The sequence below is a fragment of the Ctenopharyngodon idella genome, chromosome 20 (assembly GCF_019924925.1).
Source record: "Ctenopharyngodon idella isolate HZGC_01 chromosome 20, HZGC01, whole genome shotgun sequence".
NCBI classification, from domain to species: Eukaryota; Metazoa; Chordata; class Actinopteri; order Cypriniformes; family Xenocyprididae; genus Ctenopharyngodon; species Ctenopharyngodon idella.
The window spans coordinates 3,387,864-3,414,085 of NC_067239.1; the positions used below are offsets into that span (position 1 = coordinate 3,387,864).

The 26,222-nt window shown below is 36.5% G+C and overlaps 1 protein-coding gene across 6 annotated transcripts in view; it reads right to left on the reverse strand.

The window, feature by feature from the left end:
* The window catches only part of trappc8 (trafficking protein particle complex subunit 8), a 67,695-nt gene that overhangs the window by 16,262 nt on the left and 25,211 nt on the right, over positions 1-26,222 (reverse strand). For 4 of the 6 annotated variants that reach the window (XM_051874791.1, XM_051874793.1, XM_051874790.1 and 1 more), the window contains 13 exons: positions 24,856-24,961; positions 24,457-24,500; positions 24,231-24,360; positions 23,503-23,727; positions 20,185-20,293; positions 15,439-15,633; positions 12,759-12,925; positions 12,584-12,658; positions 12,394-12,487; positions 12,126-12,283; positions 7,799-8,232; positions 5,384-5,561; positions 4,257-4,353 (listed from right to left, as the gene is read on the reverse strand). In XM_051874791.1, coding sequence (XP_051730751.1) covers positions 4,257-4,353; positions 5,384-5,561; positions 7,799-8,232; positions 12,126-12,283; positions 12,394-12,487; positions 12,584-12,658; positions 12,759-12,925; positions 15,439-15,633; positions 20,185-20,293; positions 23,503-23,727; positions 24,231-24,360; positions 24,457-24,500; positions 24,856-24,961 — 2,012 coding nt within the window. Of the gene's footprint in view, positions 1-4,256; positions 4,354-5,383; positions 5,562-7,798; positions 8,233-12,125; positions 12,284-12,393; positions 12,488-12,583; positions 12,659-12,758; positions 12,926-15,438; positions 15,634-20,184; positions 20,294-23,502; positions 23,728-24,230; positions 24,363-24,456; positions 24,501-24,855; positions 24,962-26,222 lie in introns of all 6 variants that reach the window. The other 2 variants (XM_051874795.1, XM_051874792.1) reach the window with 1 other exon arrangement.

Sequence of the window (26,222 nt, forward strand, 5' to 3'; positions counted from 1 at the left end):
CTAATATGATAAACAGTGCTGTGTTACTCCACATACGCTTGACCAGAAGAAGCGGAAGCGCTGACTGTGGCATAATAAAACTCCCGCTGCTCTCAAGCCATGTGTCGCACTCGTCTCTCATTAGCAATCGCTCCAGCGGCCTCGTTCCGCTCCCACAGCTCTCGGCCAGCATATCATTTCTGTCCGAGTCCCATTGGATTCTTTTCCACTGGTTGTGAGGTAAAGACGACAACTCCCAAGATTCCGCGCTCAATCTCGGTGTCATCAAACTACGCCTTTGTTTTGAATAGGCCTTGAATTTACATACAAATTTTCCTTTTAAAATTGCTAGATTTGTTGTCATTGACCATAAATGCCATTGGTCATCATTTTTCTTGTAACTATGTACCAAATTTGAATATGCGAAGTGAAATCAGTCATATGGGACTGAAACACCATTAAGGTGAACAAATGATGACTGAATGCTTATTTTTGAGTTAACAATTAAAGGGATAGTTCACCCAAAAATGAAAATTCGATCATCATTCACTCACCCTCATCTCGTAACAAACCCATAAGACTTTCGATCATCAGAACACAAATTAAGATAATTTTAATATTCTTTCATGATTCTTTCAATCTGTTCATCATATAAAAGTGATCGTGTCTCTTCAGAAGACTTTGATTAAACCACTCTACTTTTAAAATTTCTTTATGTACTTTGTGAAGTGTCAAAGTTTTGCTGAAATGTACTTTCAATCTCTCAGGTTTCATTAAAAAACATCTTCATTTGTGTTTTGAAGTTGTACAAAAGTCTTATTGGTTCTGAATGAAATGACCTTGAGTAAATGATGACAGAATTTTTATTTTTTGGTGAACAAACAATCCATCAGCCATTGTGATAAACACATCAAACTTTCAGATTATATCTTCAGAACTCAAGGTCTTTCAATCCCATGATGCTCTGTGCTCATGTTTTATTTTAAAAAAAAAAATATTTAAAGACATATAAATCTTACAACAAGGCAGCATTCATTATTTGTTTGTAGCTGCAGGTCCGTCCTCCATCATCTCCTCAGGTTAGTCACTCTGTTCCATCAGACTTTTTAATTAAATAAAATAAATTAATAAAAACTACTGAATTAAAGAACTTCCAAAAGGCGATGCAGCGTAAACACAAACACTGTTAAACACAAGTCGCTGGGCTTCTGTGTGAGACAGAAGACTGATTTTTTAAGTTCACACACTTAACAAGCAGACACAGATTTAGCCTTGGAAGTGTTGCGCTCGGTTAAAAATGCATTATTTTCAAGCCATGTGTTCATTTACACTTTCACATAATGAAATGTATTTACCCATCTGAAGCTGAAGCTACGAAACGAGCGCATGCACAGGATTTATAAGCCTGGATCATTCATATGCCTGGATGTTTCACGAACTCAGCACAATTTGAATGTGACCCAATTTCATCTCAGCATTTCAGAGCTGCTACATCACTCTCTGCAGGGTGTGTACTAGCATGCGTTTCACATTGTTTAAGGTGTCAGTGCACCCGTACAGATGACTCAACACAAACACAATGTGAACCACTTTCAATGGGCCACTTAATGGCTGCCGGTCACAGAGTGTATCATCGTGTGTTAGTTGCTGTTTCCAGCTTCTTTTGATATTTTGCCCGCCCCGCTGGCATGCAATCAAATTCCATTTCATCAATATTCACAGTGCTGGCGGTATATATGGACTTATGTAGGCAGATCGCTCTCTAAACAGTCACCGTGATTTTGCCGAATAAGACTACTGTATTTTGTTGATCCTGGAACAACATCCCTGTCTGAAGATTTAGTCTTAACCATAACCCTACCCTTAAACCTAACCCTACCCATAAATTATCCCTAAAATCAGAGTGAAATGATGTAAAAGCTCCCAAACCTGGTTGTAAGCCTAAACTTGGTAAACTATAAACTTGTCCCTCAAATCTGATTGCTTGATTGGAATGTTGTTCCAAGATTAACAAAAAATGTTGATCCAGGAACATGTTGTACTTCACACAGCACTTTAACGAAAGATCCGTGTGATGCTTCAAAGAAACTAGTACTACAAACGTGCAAATCCACATATTAAAACTCACTAGTTGGTGGTTTGTCTGAAGTAGGGGCTTTCAAACTTTTTGAAACCAAGATTCCCCAAACATGATGATTTCCCCTTTTCTAAAATAAAGGCAGTTTTCAAAGTGTTCCTTTAATTTTTTGTGCAGTGTGTGTGTAGAAGTGGATGGAAATGTGTGGCTGGAAATGAAAATTATCAACCTACAGAGGTATGAATTCAAAGACAAGCCGAAAATCAAAGTGAAAAAATGATGCAGCAGGCTAGTCCATTTTGCTGAAATTTCTTTGCAGCAACTCAAAATGATACTCAGCAGTTTGTATGGCCTCCACATGCTTGTATGCATGCCTGACACCATTAGGGCAAGCTCCTAATAAGACGACGGATGGTTTCCTGGGGTATTTCCTCCCAGATCTGGACCAGGACATCACTGAGGTGCAACCTAGCGGCGTCGGATGGACCGAAACATAATGTCCCAGAGGTGTTCTATTGGATTTAGGTCAGGCGAGCGTGGGGGCCATTCAATGGTATCAATCCCTTCATCCTCCAGGAACTCCAGCATTGTTGTGCACCAGGAGGAACCTAGGACCCACTGCACCAGCGCAGGGTCTGACAATGGGTCCAAGGATTTCATCCCGATACCTAATGATAGTCAGGGTGCCATTGTCTAGCCTGTAGAGGACTGTGTGTCCCTCTATTGATATGCCTTCCCAAACCATCACTGACCCACCAAATGCCAAATGCCAATCAAGCTCCATGGTGCCGGGCAGTGAGCACAGGGCCCACTAGAGGACGTCGGGCCCTCAGGCCACCCTCATGAAGTCTGTTTCTGATGGTTTGGTCAGAGACATTCACACCAGTGGCCTGCTAGAGGTCATTTTGTAGGGCTCTGGCGGTGCCCATCTATCCTATTCTCTAATTAAAAAGTGTTCCTTTAATTTTTTTTGAGCAGTGTGTATGTGTGTGTGTATGTGTATGTGTATATATATATATATATATATATATTTATTATATAATCTCTCTCATGGGAAAATCCTTTAAAAGGACAAAGACAAAGACATCGCTTTACTCAGTGGACATTCGAACTGATTTTTTTATTAATGGATATAACATTATGGACATCGACCTGGAGAATTAATGCTATATCAGATGCAGGTAATACACTCGTTTAGTTGATCTCTCTCTCATAATACCATAATACTCTACATAATACAATAAGCTTCAATGAAGCGACTCAACGTTCCTTCATTACTAGTTCTAAAGTGACGTTTTAGAATTAGTAATAGAGACTTGGGCTCAACTGTTAAACTGTCAACTTGAGATTTGAATCCATGGTGGAAGGAAAGAAGGAAGTAGTTCTGCACAAAAGAGGGTTTTAAAGACACTTCGTTGTTTCTTATTTATTTACACTTGTGCTGCAGAACTGTTCTACAAACGCAATATCACAAATCCTAAATGTTTTATTAGGGCCGTAAATTAGTAATTGGCCGTAAAGTTCTTTCTTTTTTTTTTTTTTTTTTACATTCGTCAAATTTGATAAAATTTCTGTTTCATTCTGAATGAAAATTGTATGGAAATATGAGATTAATGGCAATTATTTTGTCCTACTGGCACCACAAATTTGCATAAAAAAATCTAGATATATTAGTCAGTTTCTGGATGACCATTCTGCCAACCCTTAGAAGAAATATCTACACATGCAATCATACACACAGAAACAATTTCACCACCACTATCATCATTATCTCAGTCAGCAGGACCAGTTATATTCAGCACCTGAATGCAGTCACTGTATCCATAGTAACTATAATAAACCTTGATAAGTGCCAAGGAGAAGAATCAAAATTATGATTATCCTGAGCTCAAGATGAGACGAGTAAAAAGGACAAAAGAATAAAAATACATATAATTTATGAAGGCCCACCATTATTCACTTTTGGACATAGTGTAGACATAAACACATCTCCTTTTGTGGTGGACAGAAGAAAAAACTCATACTGGTTTGGAACCCAATTCAATGTTTGGGTGAACTACTTCCTTTAAAAGGAGCGATCCACAGTCTATCAAGCAATGTTGAGCAAAACACTTAACACCCCAGGTGGCTGAGGGAGGAATAAAAGTGACTGCTAAGCGACTAAGTGCATTTTCCCCAAAGCATTCTAGAGGATTCGTACCTTTATCTCCCACAGGGTTGATGCACTTGTGTAGCCTCCATTGCCGACTGCTGCTGGACACTTGAACTATGTGGAACTCACGAACACCTGCTTCACTCTGAGAGAGCGAGAAAGAGAGAAGATTCACATTCAGAAGATGAGATTAAGCTGATCTCCACAGAGAAATCAACTCAGATAACAGAGGAATGGGTGGGGACTGTGCAAAGACCAATGATTTGGGCCATCAAATTAATATGACAATATACTAATATAATATAGAGTAATATACACTACACTACAATACAATACTATATAATTTAGTTAAGGAAGTAATATAATATAATATAATATTTTTTAAAAATGTCTATTCAACGCTTTACTCGTCTGCCACAATAACGTAATGCATTTGAATCTTCTTTATTTGGAGGCTTTTCTCAACAAATATTGATATAAGTGATTAATTGTACTTAATGTGATTACTCAGAACGTCATAAATTTATTTTCATTTATATTTATTCATTTTGACAGCCCTGCTTATGACGTGTTTTCTTAACCTGCATGGAAAAAGTCAAGTTTAGGAGAAAACCTCATATATATATATATATATATATATATATATATATATATATATATATATATATATATATATATATATATATATATATATATATATATATATATATATATATTTTTTTTTTTTTTAATTGGTACCAGCAGGTATTGAAAATTTACTTGTGTATGCTCAATTACCTCATTTTAAAATGTAGATTACCTTTGCTGTCATCTAACACTCACTTCAAGATAAAATTGAAAACACTAATAATAATTTAATAACACTGTTAAATGTGATCTTAAGCAAATCTCAAGATGAGTGTTTCATTTTTATGCTGTACATTATAATGCTGTGAAGCCTAAATTCACTTGTAGCATTCAAAACACTTAATTTTAGTTGTCAAATTTATTTTTTTATTTATTTAGATATAATAGTTTATTATTTTATTACTATATTATAATTTTAATATCTGTGCATCCCTAATTCCACAGTGTTTATGCATATCAGAAAGTGCAAAAAGAGAAAGTATTAACATGAAAAAAAAAAAAGACACAGCAGCTCTGCACGAGTCGTCCGTGTGAGGGAAAGAGCTCACCGTGTTAATGTTCTCCACGTCTACAAAGACCAGCATGCTGCCGTTCTTCTCCTCCCTTCCTCTGCCCTCCTCTGTCTCTCTCTCTCTGCCGTGCAGCGTGTTGCTGCGGCTGGCCGTGGCTCTGACGCTGAGAGAGCGACTTGCGCAGATGAAAGCCGTGTGCCGAAGGACCCTGTGACTAAAAGATTCAGAGAAAGTAAAGATGAGTCACTGGATGTCGTGTGACACATTATCAAACACTAAATGACGTTACAGGACAATTAGTCCTCGTTAAACATCAGACAGAAAATTCCCAAATGAAAATGTATGTGCTCATGTTTGATCATCATCCACTTAACAGTGTAAAAACAAAATTGCTCAGCATAAAAAATAGCCAATGAAAGGAAATGAAACTGTCTTTAACACTCTATATGCAGTACGAGTTCTATTTTTGGGCTTTTTCCTTTATTAGATAGAACAGTCAAAGAGAGAGAGGAATGGAGTGGAGAAAGAACCACAAACCGTGACTCAAAGTTATGTCACCCGAAGTACTGTTGTGCTATATGTTGGCACACTACCCACAAAGCTATGTCTTTGACTGACCAATATTTCTTACCAATATTTACAAATTTCTACTTGGTTATCAGTTTGTCAATACCCATAAATGCTGTCATTTTGTGGGTCTCTAAAAAATAGCATCCTTTTAACTAGAAACAACGGTATCCACAGGCAAAGTAGCTTACTTACGGAATGTATTGTTTGTTTAACTTAACCATAAAGTACTTTTATATACTTTTTACATTACAGCAATTCACTGTCAAGTGATCAAAACACCTCTAGAAACATAAATTTATAACTATTACATATATATAGTAATATTGTTACTAATATTACTATTATTTCTATTTAAAAATAGTAAAACATTACTGTAATATTATTATTAATGATCATAACTTTGTATTGTTTAACAATAAATAAAATGTAATATTTTCAAACACTTCTAACAGTTTTAGTAATTAAAGGGTTAGTTCACCCAAAAATGAAAATTCTGTCATTTATTACTCACCCTCATGCCGTTCCACACCCGTAAGACCTTCGTTAATCTTCGGAACACAAATTAAGATATTTTTGTTGAAATCCGATGGCACAGTGAGGCCTCCATAGCCAGCAATGACATTTCCTCTCTCAAGATCCATTAATGTACTAAAAACATATTTAAATCAGTTCATGTGAGTATAGTGGTTTAATATTAATATTATAACGCGACGAGAATATTTTTGGTGCACCAAAAAAAACAAAATAACAACTTATATAGTGATGGCCGATTTCAAAACACTGCTTCAGGAAGCTTTGGAGCGTTATGAATCGGCGTGTCGAATCATGATTCGGATCACGTGTCAAACCGCCAAACTGCTGAAATCACGTGACTTTGGCGCTCTGAACCGCTGATTTGAAATGCTCCGAAGCTTCCTGAAGCAGTGTTTTGAAATCGGCCATCACTATATAAGTCGTTATTTTGTTTTTTTGGTGCACCAAAAATATTCTCGTCGCTTTATAATATTAATATCGAACCACTGTACTCACATGAACTGATTTAAATATGTTTTTAGTACATTAATGGATCTTGAGAGAGGAAATGTCATTGCTGGCTATGGAGGCCTCACTGTGCCATCGGATTTCAACAAAAATATCTTAATTTGTGTTCCGAAGATTAACGAAGGTCTTACGGGTGTGGAACGGCATGAGGGTGAGTACATTATGTAAAAAGAAATTACATTATTTTCATTTTTGGGTGAACTAACCCTTTAAAATATTCATAATGCATGTTTGTATTATTGTAGTCTAATTATTAAAAAATTTAATTAAAAATTGCTTCTGCATACTAGTTATCAGACACTTAAATATAACATTAACCTTTGTCTATATTGCAAAAAAACCCCTCTTTTTTAAGTACTTAATCTGTAAGTACACTTAAGTTCAAATAAATAAATGCAGGCTGCTGCTACTACTTCCACCATGTGAAGTCTTAGTTGTGGTTATGTATTCATATAAACTTGCGAGATATAAAGTCAGAATTGCATGATATAAACTCACAGTTGTCATTAAAAAGTCAGAATTATCAACTTGTAATTCTAAGAAAAAACGTCAGTCTTTTTTCCCCCTCACAATCGGACTTATGTCGGATTTATATCTCGCAATTCTGACTTTATAAGACGCAATCGAGTTTATATCATGTAATTCTGACTTTATAACTCGCAGTTGTGAGATAAAAAGTCACAATCACCTTTTTTATTTTTTTATTTAGTGGCGGAAACGAGCTTCCATAGAATACAGCCAAAAAAGCTGCACTTGCCTGAGGAAACCTTCTCAAACAAACAAACCCAGTGTAGTTCTTTTTATTGTCCATTATTAGTAAATGTGTAAATAGCCATGTACCTGAGTTTGGCAGTCTTCTCTATACTCTCATAGTAAAACAGGAAGTTGATTTCATGGACACCCTCTCGGTCAGGCCCCCTGAGCCACAGTGGGATCTGTAACGCCTCCCCTGGTCCCAACACACCTTGTGACAGGGGAATCTCTGCCACCACCGGCCGGTCACCGCTGGTGACCCCGAACACTGCTGGTGACACGAGCGTCACAGTGGCCGCTGACGGGGGCATGGACACAGTCTTGTAGGCGGAGCAGTGCTCTGCTGCTGTGGGGGTCACTGGGGTAAGGTCAGAGGTGGCACTCCCGAACGTGAAGAACTCTGGGTGTGTGGATGCCACCCGAAGACCAGTGAGAGGGACCGCACTCACGTTCACAAACTCCACCCATGCTTTTCGGATCTCGCCACACAATAAACCAGTAGGGAAGTTAATGAAAAACACCTGGGGGGAAAAGAGAAATAGTGATTACATGGTTTGTCTAACAAAGAACTGATTCCTTGCATAAAGTCTGGTCCACATGTAGCTTGTTCTCACCAAGAACCACCACTTTCAGTATATATAGAGTAAAACAGATACCATCACTACCGTTCATATCACTGTGTATACAAGCGCTGAGGAAGCAATCACATGGCAGCAAGTCAGTGCATTTAGGCATGTAGACATGGTTAAGATGATCTGCTGAAGTGCAAACTGAACATCAGAATGGGGAGGAAAGGTGATTTAAATGACTCTGAACGTGGCATGGTTGTTGGTGCCATACGGGCTGGTCTGAGTATTTCAGAAACTGCTGATCTACTGGGATTTTCATGCACAACCATCTCCGGGGTTTACAGAGTATTGTCCGAAAAAGAGAGAATAAGTTGAGTGTAAGTTCTGTGGGCAACAATGCCCTGCTGATGTCAGAGTCAGAGGAGAATGGCCAGACTCATTCCAGCTGGTAGAAAGGCAACAGTAACTCAAATAACAACTTGTTACAACAGAGGTATGCAGAAGAGATCCAATTAAACTTACAGTACTAACCGTTTCCCCAATCTCGTTTGCTTATGAAGTTGACACGTGATGAATCTGCATTTTGGCTGTCATAGCAAATGAAATTTCCTTTAGCCTATGCTAAATGGCTCGTCAAAAACTGTTCTTTAAAAAGTCGATTTTTCACAGGTGTTTACCCGTATTTTGAATTAGCCATTTCATTGTGAAGTTGTGTTGTGTTTTGTTTTAGGAGTGAAGGACATTTCCATAAAATGAACGGATGTCCTGGCAGAAAATTACCAGTATACCTTTTTTGTTTTCTATGGATTTTTTTTCCCTCTGAGGTGTAGTGGGTCAGGCATTTAATCAATATTATTAAATCTTAACAAAGTGTAATTCATTAGAAGGATTTAGTACGCTTCAATATTTGACCACTGTTTATGATAAATACATGCAATGTTATAGTACTTAAATAATAAAAAAAATACAAATAATGGTCCTCAATCATTACATTTTACAATGTGTTACAGTTACAAAAAATGAAATCCATAATCATTAAAGCATTTGGTAACAAACAGAGATTGTGAGTGATTATGACAGTAAAGGTTGTAAGTTTCAAATATAGCTAATGAATAAAAAAAATATATAAATATATCATTTGTATGTTGACACATACATATATACAAATTAACTTATAAAACAGAAGTTGTTATATTAGAAGCTCTAGGTGTACCCTGAAACTCAGCTCACTCGTTTGATTGTTAAAAAGCGCAAAAAAGGGTTCATACGGTCACCCTTGATATAACATTTTCTGGAGTCTCGTTTGCAAAATGAAACGAAAATGAAAAATTTGAAAACTTAATTTGGTGCATTTTAATTTTTATTCCAGTTAGTTTTAAAGGTTTTCATTATAGTTTTTTTTTTAATCCAACATTCAAAGCTTATCATAACCTGGTTATTCATATGGTTATCATAACTACCTGGTTATGTTATTTTATTTTAGCTAATGCAATGTTTTTAATTAGTTTCAGTTTTCGTTAAAACCATAACACTGAATCAAACGGGTTTATTTTATTTTGAATCAAATAACGACACACATACATAATCGCGCCTCCTGCCATTTATTTGTGACATTTGGAGAAATATTTTTGTATTCCCACATGTTCACTTCATATTTCTTCAGAAAGAATCGTCATTTCTATTAATTTTCCACAGGCGAGTCTGGCACCCCCAACTCAAATATCAAGCTACGCCTATGCAATAGAAGACTGGAAAAATTGCCTGGTCTGATGAGTCTCGATTTCTGCTGTGACATTTAGATGGAGGGTCAGAATTTGGTGTAAACAACATGAAAGCATGGATCCATCCTGCCTTGTATCAGTAGTTAAGGCTGCTGGTGGGTGTGTAATGGTGTGAGGGATATTTTCTTGGCACACCTTGGGTGCCTTAGTACCAATCTAGCATAATTTAAACACCACAGCCTACCCGAGTATTGTTGCCGACCATGTCCATCCCTTTATGACCACAGTGTGTCCATCTTCTGATGGCTACTTCCAGCAGGATAATACACCATGTCACAAAGCTCAAATCACCTCAAACTGGTTTCTTGAACATGTCAAGGAGTTCACTATAAATGACCAACACAGTCACCAGATCTCAATCCATTAGGGATGAGCTGGAATGGGAGATTCGCATCATGGATGTGTAGCCGACAAATCTTTAGAAGCTGTGTGATGCTATCATGTCAATAAAGACTGAAATCTCTCAGGAATTTTTCCAGCACCTTGTTGAATCTATGCCACAAAGAATTAAGGCAGTTCTGAAGGCAATAGTGGTCCAACCAGCTACTAGAGCAAGGTGTTGCTAATAAAGTGGCTGTGGATTGTATATTACGAGAAAATTCTAGGGCTGCCCCCTAATACTCCACTAATCATTAGTCGACTAGAAGAGGCTTAGTCAACCAAGAATGTTATTAGTTTTTAATTTTATTAGTAAAAAAAAAAAAACAACTTTGTGGCGAAGTCACGCAGTCCATGAAGGACAGATCGCTAGCGGCGGGTCCTTGTGGTAATTAAAGTATTTCGGACAGGAAATCCAAACATTCGCCTATCTTCCATCGACCTAAAATATGGCTTATCATTTGAAACATGTAAGTAGTAGCAACGTTATCCTAGATAAATGTGTGCTATTATTAGGTTTGTGCAGAGTGTGGAAGCTGAAGTATAGCGCACTTTACCGCATGACATGGATGTGCTGGCGCAATCACTAGCATTTTTTCCTGATAACAGCGGAAAAAAATTAAAATACTCCGTCATTTTTGAGCATACAGATAAGAGTAAATACATCATTCAAAACTGTAAAAGGTCTTTTATTTGTGTAAACTCACAATAACAAGAAAACGTTGTGCCTTTTTAAAATAGTGAAAACAAACAGGATGCGCTTTCTGCCGTTTCAGTCTCTGTGAACGTCAAAAAAATAAAACAAAACTCAGTGTATACTTGCCTCACAGAATTATTTCTATAGAAAGCTTGAAATGTCAAGTGATTGTCAACCAATTCAAATGGAAAATCAATATTCTCAGATTATGCAATCTGTATGAAATGTGCATATAGGCGAGCCCACTACTACACAGATGACGAGTCAGCATTGTTGACTTAATCTCTGCAGCCGAAAACAAAGAAAACATTAGCAATAAATTACTAAAATGTTGAGACAGTCTCCTTGCTGTTTTTTCACGATACATTCATAATCATTACTTTTGCCGGTGCACTGTGGCAAGCTTTATGTGAGTGCTGATTAGGCTCATTATTGTGAATTACATGGTTTATTAATATACATGTGCGATTAGTTGATTAATCGCTTAAATTAACGTCTACTAGTTGAATAGAAAAATCTTTAGTCGTGGACAGCCCTACAAAATTCAAGTGTTTTTTACCTTGGATGCATGTAAACCTATTGTAGGAGACAATATATATTGGGGCACTTTAAAGGGTTAGTACACCCCAAAATGAAAATTCTGTCATTAATTACTAACCCTCATGTCGTTCCAAACCCGTAATATTTTCGTTCATCTTCGGGTCACATATACGATCAAGTCTCTTCAGAAAATTAGGACTAAACCACTCAATTCATATGGATTAGTTTTACGATCTCTTTATGAACTTTATGAAGTGTCAAAGATCAAGTTGTGTAGCTGTCTATGGAGGGACAGAAAGCTCTCAGATTTCATCAAAAAAGATCTTCGTGTACCAAAGATGAACAAAAGTCTTATGGGTTTGGAACAATATGAGGGTGAGAAATTAATGACAGAATTTTCATTTTTGGGTGATTCCTTTAAGGTCAAACTTTGATTGACTCAAACACACCTCCAGTAAGGGCATCGGAGGGGTGATAATGGGGTCCAGGCGGCGGTCTGATCCATATCTGACGGAAGTCTTTTCTTCTTTGGTCACATTGAGTCTGGGCCCCTGGATCTCCAGATTCTGCTGTCCACGCACACACATCAGATCACCGGCCGGTGAGCCTGCAGCACAATCCGACCACATCTACAGTTAGTGTTACATCACATAAATCCCATTCACTGATGGTTTCAGTGTTTACACGCGTGTCGAAGAATGTGCATTTGTGTTACACCTTCACTGTTGCCCACTTCTCCAGTGTCCAGGTTGTACACCACACCAAGAACATGCAACTCTCCTGTCTTACGAGGAAGCAGCTTCAAACGAGCCTGGGAAAGTGGAAGAGAGAGACAGCCAATTCAGTTAAAGCAATGTGAAAAAAGAGAGACTAGAAAGGGAGAGAGAAGAGGAAAAGGTGCTCGAACCACTTTGGTCTCCTCTGGACTTATGGTGAACTCTGGAATGACTTGCGTATCAATGATGTCATTGAGGGCCGTGGTCTGGAACGGATTCAAATGCACAGAAGTTAATCAAACTGATGAGAAACTCAAAGCTGGATGCCTCAGGCACGATGAACCGAGAGACAATTAACAGTCTTACTTCTTTCAAAGACACTGCCTCTTTCTCATTGGTGATGGTTTCTCCAGTTTTGCCTCCCTGAGGGTCTGAGAAGTCTTTCAGAGTAAACTTCCACAGCAGAGACAGAGCCGACAGAGCCAAGGGAACCTTCAAGGGGTTACGGAAAACCACCTCCACAATGATGGGTTCTGTGATGCAAAATTAGAAAGAAGTCAATGTATTAATAGCAAACGACATGACAGAAGGAGAACAATACATGACTCAGGATCTGAGGATGTACCAGGTGAGCTGATACAGTGAAAGGCAAATGCAAAAGGCTCAAGTATCCTGAAGCTTGATACGTCACAAAAATATATGTTTATATACACAAATATACATAATATTTATTAAAGCTTGTGACAATTGTCATATTTACTTGTTGTTAAAATACCATGTTCTGTAGGGCTGCAACAACTAATCGATAAAATCGATTATTATCGATAATGAAAATAATTGACGTCACTTTACAGTAGTGAATAACACATTTCTATGGACAAAACACATATGAAAAATAGCAGAGGACACAGAGTGAGTTGCTGCGGGAAAGGTACATGATTCAAGTTGTCCGAAACATGAGAATGCTTTATATTTATAAGCCCTTCAAACAAGTTTACGCATTTATGCTTTGACCGACACGTGTGCAGCTTAATGTCTCTGACACGTGTTTACCTGAATGCATAACTTACGTTTTATGGTTATATCCTTATCTGTAAATGTTAGAAAGTCCCGCGAGTATTTTCATTTTGCATATTCTAACAAGCGTCTTGTTAAACAGACTTCAACGAATGAGCGCCGGTGGGCGCATGTGTGTCAAACAGATGGAGCACAATAATTCTGATTAAAATACATAAAAAAAAATATACATTCAAATACATTAAAAAATAATAACAAGAAGAAAAAATAATAGACAGATTAATCGATTATCAAAATAATCATTGGTTTCAGCCCTAATGTTCTGTAATGTTTGTTAATAAATACAAAAAAAAAAAAAAAAAACCCACAAAAATCTGACCATTTGTAGTTTAGGCCTTAATTATGACTTTCAAATATACACTACCATTCAAAAGTTTGGGTTCAGCTAGATTTACATTTTTTTTTAAATCTCAAATGCATACAAAGGCTGCAATTACTTGACCAAAATACAGTAAAATAGTAAAATAACAGTTTTCCATTTTAATATATCTAAAATGTAATTTATTCCTGTGATCAAAGCTGATGTTTTCGTCATCATTAATACAGTCTTCAGTTTCACATGATCCTTCAGAAATCAATCTAATATGCTGATTTGATGCTCAAGAAACATTTCTGATTATTTCTTATTTGAAATAGAAATCTTTTGTAACATTACAAATGTCTGTCACTTTTGATTAATTTCATCTGTCATTGCTGAATAAAAGTATTAATTTCTTTAAAAAAATTTGACCCTAAACTTTTGAATGATACATGGCTATTAGTTACTCATTATATCCTCAAAAACTAAAACAAACAAACAAATCTATGTAATAGTGGTAATATTATCAATATTGGCACTTCTAATTCTTGGTTAAACAAATATGATTTAAAATATTTTTAGTTTTAGTTTTTATTTTAGGTGCAATTAAGCCTGATTAAATTACAGAAAAGTGTGCACTTAAATAGTTAAACAATTTTAACTGATTTAAGCCCTGTATTATATCAGATTTTTTTGTCAACAAGCAAACATTTTTACTGAGCATTTAAAAGAATGAAACGGCTTATATTTTTCCTTGTCGCCTGTCTTTTTGACATCATTACTGAAGGACTGAGCACATTCTTGAGGTGCCATTCAGTGCTGTCAAGACAATTTGCCTGCAGCTCTATTTTTATTACTCACATTTACAGCTTGTCTGATTGGCTCAAACATAATATCTGTTGTTTCCATGAGCAAAGATCAGGTACATTTGAGAGAACCTGCACCAACCATTGAAATGAACAGGAATGCTACCATATAGCTTTCTCCAGGTATCATAGACTTCCTTGTCTAAACCTCGTCAGAAAAAGGCAGAGAAGGGTCAAACCTATGCAACAACCAAATAACTACTTGATCTCACATAAAAACTCTGGAATCGTCATATTTACAAATAGTATGTTTCCTTTGATGTGCTTTGCTGCTGAAATATTTGCTAATAAAGGAATAAAAATAAGTAGGAACATGGCAAGGTCACCAAAGGTTGTTTGCAGGTTCTTCCTGTTCCTCTACACTCCTCCCCTTGCTGTGGGGTGTTGAGAGGTGAATGTTCATCCATTATGATAACTAATTCATTTCTATGATCAATACTAGTTTCACTTGCACTACTGAATATTCCACTGACGAGGCAAACCGGGTCAAATCCAGGAAAGGGTCTCTGCGCTTCATTAGCTCTCACAGTCAGTTTCTACAGATCTTAATGAAATAAAGAGGAAAGCAAATGGTGAATAATGGATCCCAGTCCAATTAAAAATTGACTAATAAACCAAAAACGAAGCCCCGGAAGGCATCAAAAGCAATCACAAGGCCCCTTAAGTGCTTCAAAACCTCAACAGAAACCAAGAGTTAACGGAGCAATCAAAGGAATGGAAGTGTCTTAAAAATGAAAATCCAAAAGACCAAATATATAGCACAAATAAAAATGCTTAAAAAGCAAGTGGAGGAGGGAAAACATACCCTCTACCACAGCGAGGGGGTATCTGAGGTTGTCTGTCTGGCTGTTTAAGAAGCACTGGGAGGGCTGGAAGGTGATGGGCACCGTCCCTCTGTTCGCCACGGCGACGACCTGCTCCTCCAACTCTCTCCACAGTTGGGAAAGATCGCGGTCAAACTCCTGATCCAAAGTGACATGTGTTGCGGCCTGTTTCTCGCCTGTTGAAAAACAAGTCAGAGATTACAAAATGCAACTGATTACATACAGGTGAGACAAATAATATGGGCATAAATATCTAGAATTTAAGTTCAAATTGGTATGGATGTGTAAATAAAACTTTATATTTTAATAGCGGTCACTGGCCATCATTAATTACTATTTTGCATTCACTAACTAATTATAAAAATAAGTATGTATTCATAAAAAATTATTCCATGTTATCTGCATGTATAATTATACAAGAAAAAAAGCGTTTAAAATATCTCGATGAAATTTATTAAAGGCACAATATGTAGTTTTTCGCCTCTAGAGGTCGCCTATTTAAAACAAAGGCGTAGCTTGAAGCCGAGATTGAGCGCAGAATCATGGGAGGTGCTGTCTTTACCTCACAGCTGGTGAAAATCTGATGGGATTCGGGTAGAAATTATGTTCATGGATGATATTATTTACGTTACTGTAGTATGAAGCAGAGCAGGAGAAACCACTCGAGCGATTGCAAATGAGAGACGAGCGCGACATGTCTCGAGAGCAGCGGGACTTTTATTATGCCACAGCCGCCGCTTCCGCTTCTTCCAGTCAAGTGTATGTGCGTATGTTATGCAGCTCTGTTTATCATATTAGATACATTTGAGTGTGTGGAAAATGATGTTATAACATTACTCTGTGTGTTCGCTCGAAAGCTGCTATGAGACATTTGTTGCACACTGCAGTAAGCTAGATCGATTTTAGAATATCATATTAATAAATGCTGGATGGCTTGTGTTGATAAATGGCATGCAATTAATTTTAAAACATATTGTATGATGGAGAGAATGCTGTATTACTGCTACTAAAAATAAAGCTGCATCTGATTATGCCATGTTAGCCAATTGACAAAATAGTGTTTTTCAAAATAGAGGCATAAAAACATGGTACTCGCGGAAAATCAAGAAAACGAGATTCAAACAATAAGACCAAAATTGTTGAGCTATATAACAATGATTAGTTTTATGTCTATAAATGCATTCAAACAGTTGCTCACCTGTCTAATAAAACACATAATATATTGGTATTTCCATGGTTTCTACAAAATAAAACCGGAAACCGAGGGTAACGTGGGTATGATGTCATTGATAGGCGACGCACGGACACGGTCCATGTCCTGGTTAAAATTGCTTATTTCTCTGGAAATAAACATTTTTGAAAACATTTGGGATAATGTAAGTACTCAAGTCAACAAAATTTATAACACTGTTCTAGTGGTTTTTGGATATTTTAATCCAAAAATCTTACATATTGTGCCTTTAATAGTCAGTAGGATTTTTCTGAAAAAAAAAATGTCTTTTTTTTTAAGCAAGAATGCATCAAATTAATCAAAAGTGACAGAAGACTGTTTACATTGTTAGAAAAGATTTCTATTTCAAATAAATGCGGTTCTTTTGAATTTTGATCAAAGAATCCTGAAAAAAAAAAAAAAAAAAAGTATCACGGTTTCCGCAAAAAAAAAAAAAAAAAACCTGTTTTCAACATTTATGATAATAAGAAATGTTTCTTGAGCATCAAAACAGCACATTACAATGATTTCAGAAATAAATTACATTTTAAAATAAATTAAAAAAGAAAACACTTATTTTAAATTGTATTCTACTGTTGAACACACTGTGTGGTCCAAATGTCTGAGATCAACACTAAAAATCTAGGATTCAAAACTCAGAAATAAGCAGAATGCTTTAGGATTGAAAACAAAGCAACATTTACAGTATGACATAAATAGTGAGGAATCTTAAATGTTTCTTTCATTCTTTTATTCATTTTATAGTCTCCTAATCAAATAATTACATTTGTGACATTGATCATGTGACACTTTACAGACGAACAGATGTTCTTCTTTCACTGAAGCTCAAGACACTCTTTGGATCATTTCAGAGAATATGGAAAATGAGGTTTCCTCACACATTTCTTCTATCCTTACAAATATGAGTGACAAATAATGGTAGTGAAAAAGGAATATTTGTGAATTAAGAATATATAAACTCAACAGAGCTGCCTTATGTCCAATCAGCTGGTGTCTCAGAGGACATTTGGGATTCAGAGCCTAAGGCAAGCGAAGCACTGGAACAGACAACAGGTACGTTTATTTATCATTCAACACACATCACATCACTACACCCCCATCCCCCAACTCCCTGCTCCCCCTTCAGTGTGAGATCCGGGCAAAGACTTTAATTAAAAAGGTTTTCACACCTCCTCGGGCCTGTTCTCTTCACTCCAACATTCAATTCCCTGTTTTTTTTTTTTTTTTTTTTTTTACATGCGAGTTCCGTGATATTCCTGAGTCTTTTTGTTTGCTTCTCTTTAATTGAAGCAGAGCTCGTTGCAGATATCGAATGTAGTAGTCCGTGTTCTTTCTCTTATTTTAAATGTAATTTATTCTGTGAAGTGAGGGGCAGCTCCTCAGCACTGCTCATCTCTTTTGAGTCTCATTTGAAGTTTTCACTGGAAATTACTTTTTTTTTTTTTTAATCTGAGTACATAAATGGTGCTGTGTTCATCTTCATTTCACTGTGGGCATGATGAGAGAAAGGTCATCACAACTTAATTTGGATGTTAAAATATGTCATCCGTAACAGTTGTGCTGTGCTATGTTTATTCATGTGCAGGAACAGTCAATTACGTCACTATTCAGTTCACTTTCTAAGGGAATACGATTGCTTTTTGTGTGAATAATGACTAAAATTACTTTTCTTTTATACAGAAATGCTTTGAATATACACTACCGTTCAAAAGTTTGTGGACAGTAAGATGATTTAAATGTTTTTGAAAGAAGTCTAATGCTAAATACCAAGGCATTTATTTGATTTAAAATACAGTAATATTGTGAAATATTATTACAATTTAAAACAAGAAGATTTTTACAAAATGTAAAATAAGTGTCTGTGTATGTGAAGTTTTAGCTCAAAATAACCCAAAAAAACATTAATTACAGCACTTTTTGGGGGTGAGCAAAAATGCGCCGTTTTTGAGTGTGTCCCTTTAAATGCAAATGAGCTGTTGCTCCCGGCCCCCTTTCCAGAAGAGGGCGGAGTTTCAAGAACTCATGCTCCGGAATACAGGCAACAAAAAAACAAGACAATCTCAAGCACCAAAAATGTCACAAAGGGCACTCATTTGCAATTTTTAACTAGGAAACTCGTTTATGATAATTCAGATAGCACGTGAGGATAGCATCAGTTCTAGATATGACGTTTGAGCACGAAGTGTTGGTATTTACCATAGACTGTATAAAACAATGGACGTAGTGTCTGTGACATCACCTGTAGTTTTCTGAAGAGCATTTTTGAAGCCCAAAGTGGGCAGAGCCGGCCGTCGCCATCTTGGCAGCGCGTCACTCCTGGATAACCGAAAATGGTATCTGAACTCTTATATATATATATAAAAATTCGGATGCAAAAGCCGCTAAACGCCACCTTCGTCGAAAATGCGATAATGATATTGAGCAAATGCTCTCCGCACATAAGTAGCTATATGTTCATCAAATACTTTCACTTCAAATCTGCTAAATCTGCTAAATCAGCCCATTCAGAAATACCAGTTTGTTTGCAGAAACCACTAAACGCCATTTCCCTTTGTCAGCAAAAGCCTGTAAGTCCACAGAAGAACCAATCGGAAAGACGCGAATCAAATCATATGATTTCAAGACGAATGACAGTGTGCGTATGAACCGGCTTTCAATTGACGAGCTGCAAGTTATCATCATGTTTTGTCCATCGTTACAGTGGCAATGACAGGATTTCACAAGTAGCAAGTGAACACAACAGTGTTCCTTTTTCTGCTGTAAAACTCACAGAAACAGACGTTTTACGATGTCTCGTTGTCTGAAGAGGTGGACTTGGAGGTTTTTGCAAAAAAAAAAGTTAAATTTTGAATTGACGTGACATTTTTGAAAATAAGGCATTGCAATAACTGACTAACAACCTTTTCATTGCCATTAAAGTGAAATTACTGAACCTAAACATAGGAGCCTGGTAAAAAAAATGCTCATTTAAAAGAAAACATGTCAGACGGACTTAAAGGTTTTTGCAATGGAACTCTTTATATATACTTCCAATATAGTCTGTGTTAGTAAATGTTACGCTATTCATCAAGTCCCGCACGCTCACAAAATCTCCCATTATAATCAACGAAGCCGCCTACACTGCAAAATTAATCTCTTACTTACATTGTATCAGCACTCACAGAGATTTCTCAAGAGTGCATAATTCTTCTATAACGGGATGCTCAGCACACTCAATAGAAGTGCATATGATTGGCTGTAATGCTCAAAGGTGCAAAAAAACAATGCGAAAAAAAAAACATCTTAGATCTCAAACATGGCCTCTCTGCACTCCAACTGATGGAAATTTGTCATAGTGATGGAGAACTTTAATCCCTGATAACGGTTTGTAACAACATGAGGGCAAATAAATATATACTTTTTTATTTATTTATATACATTATTTAAAACATACTTTTTTATTTTCTGATGAACTGTCCCTTTCTGTGAATGTGTGAGACACACAGAGGGTGCTTACCTTCAGCGAGTCTACGTTCATGGCCGAAGAAGACGCGTGTTTGTGAGCTGTGCAGACAGGGCAGGGGCAGCTGCGGGAGGGAGCTCTCACCGGTCAACTGACTCATGCTCTGAGGGCAAAAGGTCAAAGGCTCATAAATATCAACATCATTTTCACTTCTTTTCACCTACAAGTTGTACTCAGGCATCCACTGAGTACCATCCCTTCAATGGATGCCTTCTGATTGGCCAACAAAGGTCATGTGATCCTGCATTGCTTCTGCACAGTAAATATTTTACATCAAATGATCAGTATTAAGGCCCATTGACAGCAGGAATAAAGAGCATAAAGATAATTATAATAGCATGTCTCTTTATTTTAAGTGCAGGCTGCTGCTTTAAAGTCTGGTGGACTCTGTTTGGCCGTCATTGTTTTTATAATTCATCAAATCTGAAAGTGATTTCAATGATATCATTCCTCTGTGTCTTAACTGTTATAGCTGTGGTGTAGACGTCCCTGTTCTCAAAGAATTATAACAATTCTTAAAACGTTATAGTTATTGTCCTTGATGTTTTGTTTATAAATAACGCTATACTAGGATATGTTTTGAACGTAACAGCCAATTACAGCGTTGTTACTGTTAACTAAAACTATTAAAATCATTGTCGGTAACTGAAATTAAACTGAAATAAAATATCAATATTAGATGGAAAAACTATTAAAAAAAAAATAAAAAAAATAGAAATTAAGGCTGAAAATTAACACGTTAACACATGCGATTAATTTTTTCAGTTTAACGTGTTAAAAATATTTAACGCAATTAATACAGAATCTGTTTTTTTTGTGTCTGTGTCTGTGCGAGACACACAGACACAGAAAATTAAATTAATTTAATTTTAAAATTAAATTAAAAAGGCACATAAAATAATGAAAAACAAAAATTGAAATGAAAATATAAAAATCAAATTCAAATATTAATAAATACTATATAAATACTAATAGTAATCACTAAATACTAGTAGTGTTTAAATACTAAAATACCCATTCCCAGTCTCATTTCACTTTTAATCATGCAAACTCATAACAAAAAGTCACATATTGTATCAGTTAAGAGCAAAGAGAACTTTGCCTTCAATGAAATGAGACACTGGTATTTTACACAACTGTTCCTGGAATGGTAGATTGGCAGCGTAAAACTCCCATTAAGAAACAAGGCAAAGCAGAATGTTGTCATTTCCTCTTGTTATGTATTCAGGCCCAATGCTTGAGGGTGATGGAGTTTTGTAGACCAGAACCACACAAGGACAGAGCGCTGATGAGACGGACTCAACCAAACGATGACGAAAGAGCCGTCTCGCACAGACACAGACAGTTAAACTCAGGGCTAAAGTCTGATTGTGGTGGGGGAAAAAACTGGGTCAGTGGCCTGAATGTGACACTATCAGAGTCTAGCTGCTTTCTGAGAGCAATACAAGAAAATGTAGCCTGGTTCAATGTGAAAACTGCTCTTATCTTATGACTCTGTTTGGATAAATAGTAAAAATGGCATGTGGTAAAAAGTAAAAACATAATTAACTGTCATTATTTTCATAATTGAGTAACCGGTGGATTATTTTGGTGATTAATCAAGTAATCGGATATTTTTGGGTGGTAATACCAATGAGGCAATAATTTTTGGTTCAAATAAAGTATCAAAAGCAAGTAATCATATGGTTTTATAGAACAACACTGTTAAAATACATAATATAACATACATAATAGAAACAATCATTTTATGTATATTATGCCTGCAGAGGGCGCCAACGGCCTGGTGTTTTTACACTTTACAGCAGATCAAATCCTCCAAAACCAAACATTTAAATCTTTGATATTCGGATACTTCCTTATGATGTAAATGGTACAGCCACTGTAATTTCTTGAACAAGAATATGTGGACATCAAAACATGCAAACTCAGAGCGAGGGTAAAACTTTCGTTTTGAAATCTTGATGAACAGTTCGCATATTTAGAAACATATTGATGTATTCTCCTGTGTTGGCGTAGGTTTATAAATGTTTTACCTTACCGATCTGATGAAATGGCACAGATTGTGTTCCCAGATGAACGTTATAAGCAATCCAAACTCACAGCATATGCAGAGATGGAGATTGAGACGCGCTCCACGCATGTAAATGATAACAGTTCATGTGGAGCAAAATCTACTGTGAATGGAGCCGCTCTGAGACACACGTGATCTACACGCATGTAAATATATTAAACCCGCAGGGCATATATTTATGTAATTGAATCGTAGCCTTTGTGAATTCACAATAGCACTATGCCATAGTTTGGTTTTTAAATGGTTTTAATACATTGTGCAGCCTAAGAAAACAATCTAATAATGCAGTTCATGGATTCTCGTCCGTGAAATGCGCCACTATTTTGCTGTTATCAATTTTTAAAATTGAGTATTTGAATTTAATCAAGGAACCGTGACAGCCTTAATATTTTCCTTACATCTTAAAACATGAGTGTACACATAATAATCATTATTTTCAAAAAAGTTTGAATATACAATACTGTTCAAAAGATTGTTTGATGTTTATGAAAGAAGTCTCTTCTGCTCACCAAGGCAGCATATTTTTGATTAAAAATAAAGTAAAAACAATAATATTGAGAAATGTTGTTACAATTTAAAATAACTGTTTTCTATTTGAATATATTTTCAAATGTAATTTACACCTGTGACAGAAAGCTGAATTTTCAGCATCATTACTCCATCTTTAGTGTCACATGATCCTTCAGAAATCATTCTAATATGATGATTTGCTGCTCAAGAAACATTACTATCATCAATGTTGAAAACAGTCATGCTGCTTTATAATTTTGCAGAAATTATACTGGTTTTTTTCCCCAGGATTCTCTAATGAATAGAAAGTTCAAAAGAGCAACATTTATTTGAAATAGAAAACTGTTGTAACATTATAAATGTCTTTAATATCAGATCAACTGAATGCATCCTTGCTAAAGAAAAGCGTTATTTTCTTTAAAAACTTTTGAACAGTATAGTATATTTCCAAGGTAAAAATATTTTGTACAAATATCATTCATTAATAATTCAGAAATATCATTAAGCTTTGTTGGCTGCACTACATAACTTTGATTTGCTAGACAAAAACTTTCAAATATTTATAATATTTTAACAAAAATAATTAGCTTATTATTATATTCTACCTATGGTTTTCTTTTCAAGAATGAGGCTTTGTACCATCCTAACATTTTTAACTTTATGAATAGTTAATTTTAAGGTCCATTTTGATTTCATCTTGACAAAATGTGATACCCGTGTGTGTTGCTAACCTTGAACACATAGAGGTATTCCCTGAGGAAAGCAGCCTGCTGTACAGCCGACTGTTTGCTGTCATTGATGAGAATGTGCCGGAAGGCGGCCACTGCGTTTTCCGGCTGCCGCAGAGTGAAGGACTGCCGACCTATGGTGAAGTTGATGTGATCTTCAGCCAGTGACCAACCTTTACCTTTATACACCTGCAAAGCCTGGCAGTAGCACCTCAGTGCATGTCTCTTCTGGAACAGAGAAAGAGAGAGTGTGAACTGACATATTAAAAGAATACACCCACATCCATGTGAGCACTTCATCATGTTACTGCGACGTCCAGTAGCTTTCACAGCTGTTCAAGCAGCATCAGCTTCCAGGTGAAAATTGACAGCCTGACCTCATCTGACCCTGTAAACACAGTCGCCCTTTCTGGCTACTTCAGAATGGGTGCCATTTCAGACCCTGTAGGCTTTAGTTTTAGTCATGGCAATAAGCAGCAAACTTAGATGAGCAGGTTTCATCCACTTTGAAGAAGTTATGACTAAAAATAATGCGATTTTAAATTTACATTTCAATTATCTCAACACGTGATCCATTTAATACAGTGGTTTTCAACCTTTTTGGCTCCAAGGCAACCCACTGTCAAAGACCCCCCCCAAGATATTTCTGCTACAATGAGAAATGCTCACTTTCAAACTTTATTTACAGAAATAGCTATTTTAAACCTTGTTTCTTGCGTCTGCAGTCATACCTGTCCAGCTTTGCTGAAACGATGACCAGCCAGTATCATGTGGAAGGCAAACTTCCTCACCATGGGGCTGCGCATATTAATGAAGCAGTGAGCCGCCTGCTCCAATAGGATTGCACTCCGCAGGTCAGAGTCCTATCAGAGAGGAAAAGAGGAAGTGAAGTGAAGTGTCCCAGCCATGGGAAATCCCCTTAACCAATGAAAGGATACTATGACAAAGATATCACTTTCCTCATTCAAACTGATTTTTTCCCCCATGAATATATGATTGACCTGAAAAATGAAAGCTGTATTATATACTTGGAAATTTATGAGCAATATCACGCTCATAGCCATGCGAAATGGCTCTATATCTACAGGCTACTGGCTGCAGTGTTAATTTTGTGTTTGTTTTTTTGAGAAAATTAAACACTAATTTCATATATATTATCTTTCAATAATTCAAGCACTTTTTAAGTACCTCTTCATAAATATGGCTGTTTTCAGTGTTTTCAAGTACTTCAAGCACTTTAAGCACCTTGTGCGAACCCGGTTGCTTGATTAATGGGTGATAATGATGAAGATATGACTCTTAAAAATGTTGGTACAGTCTTCAGATGTAGATGTGTCAACAGGGACTTGAACTCACCTCACTGGTCATCTTGATCAGAAGTGTGGCAGCATCTGAGTATTTGGCCTGACTCTTCAAAATCTCAGCACTTAAAAGACAACACCGCTCAGCCAAAAGCATGTTTCTGTGACACAACCACAAAAAACAACATGTTACAGAGTTCCAACAAAACTGAAGAAAAAAAAGAAAAGAAAAAAAAAAGACCTTTTAATCAAGCGTTCAAGTATTTAAGCAACATAAACTGTCTGGCCTAAAAACAGAAGCAACACCTAAAATTAGTTTTTTTTTATTTGTTTAAAATACTAATAAAATCGTTAAAATGCTAAACAATGTAAAAGCCACAGACATTACCCACAAAAAAAGAAAACAAGTACGACCGCTTTAAAATTTTTTTTTTACTTATTTAATAAAAACATTAAAACACTAAACTAAGGGTGTACTCACACTAGGCGTTCTGAACCGTGCCCGAGCACGTTTGACCCCCCAAAGCCCGGTTCGTTTAACAAGTGTGATCGCTCCGTTCCCTGCCCGTGCGCGGTTCGTTTAGCCGGCCCTGGCCCGCTTAGAAGAGGTGGGCCAGACCGTGGTTCGCATTCAGTGTGAGCGCTAACCGTGCCTAGAGCACAGAACAGTTACTACTTTTGTGTGCACTACTGCCATCATTACGACGGCAACATCTTTATTACTACTGATAGTACATTTATCAATACATGTAATTAAATCGAGTGTATTTGGGTTTATAACGGGTCTGGTTTTCACTTTATTGATGAACAGGAATTGTAGTTTGCAAGTAAAGCTGCAAATTCCCCCATTAACGTCAGCTGCCTTCGTAATAATCCTCTGATACGTGCTATTGAAAATCGCTGCACGGCATAAATTATAAATAGCCTATATTAGGCAGTATCTTAGCGAAAGTGCATTTCTTCCTGTTTTCTTCCATTCAGAAAGTTGCATCGTATATGACTCAAGCGTGCTCCGGCCCAGAATGTTAAAGGGTTAGTTCACCCAAAAATTAAAATAATGTAATTTATTACTCACCCTCATGCCGTTCCACACCAGTAAGACGTTCGTTAATCTTCGGAATGCAAATTAAGATATTTTTGTTGAAATCCAATGGCTCAATGAGGCCTCCATAGCCAGAAATGACATTTACTCTCTCAAGATCCATTAATGTACTAAAAACATATTTAAATCAGTTCATGTGACTACAGTGGTTCAATATTAATATTATAAAGCGACGAGAATATTTTGGTGCACCAAAAAAACTTATATTACTTACTATACTATAAGACTTATATAGTGATGGCCGATTTCAAAACACTGTTTCAGGAAGCTTCGGAGCATAATGAATAGGGCTGGGAATCGATTCCAAAAAGAATCGATTC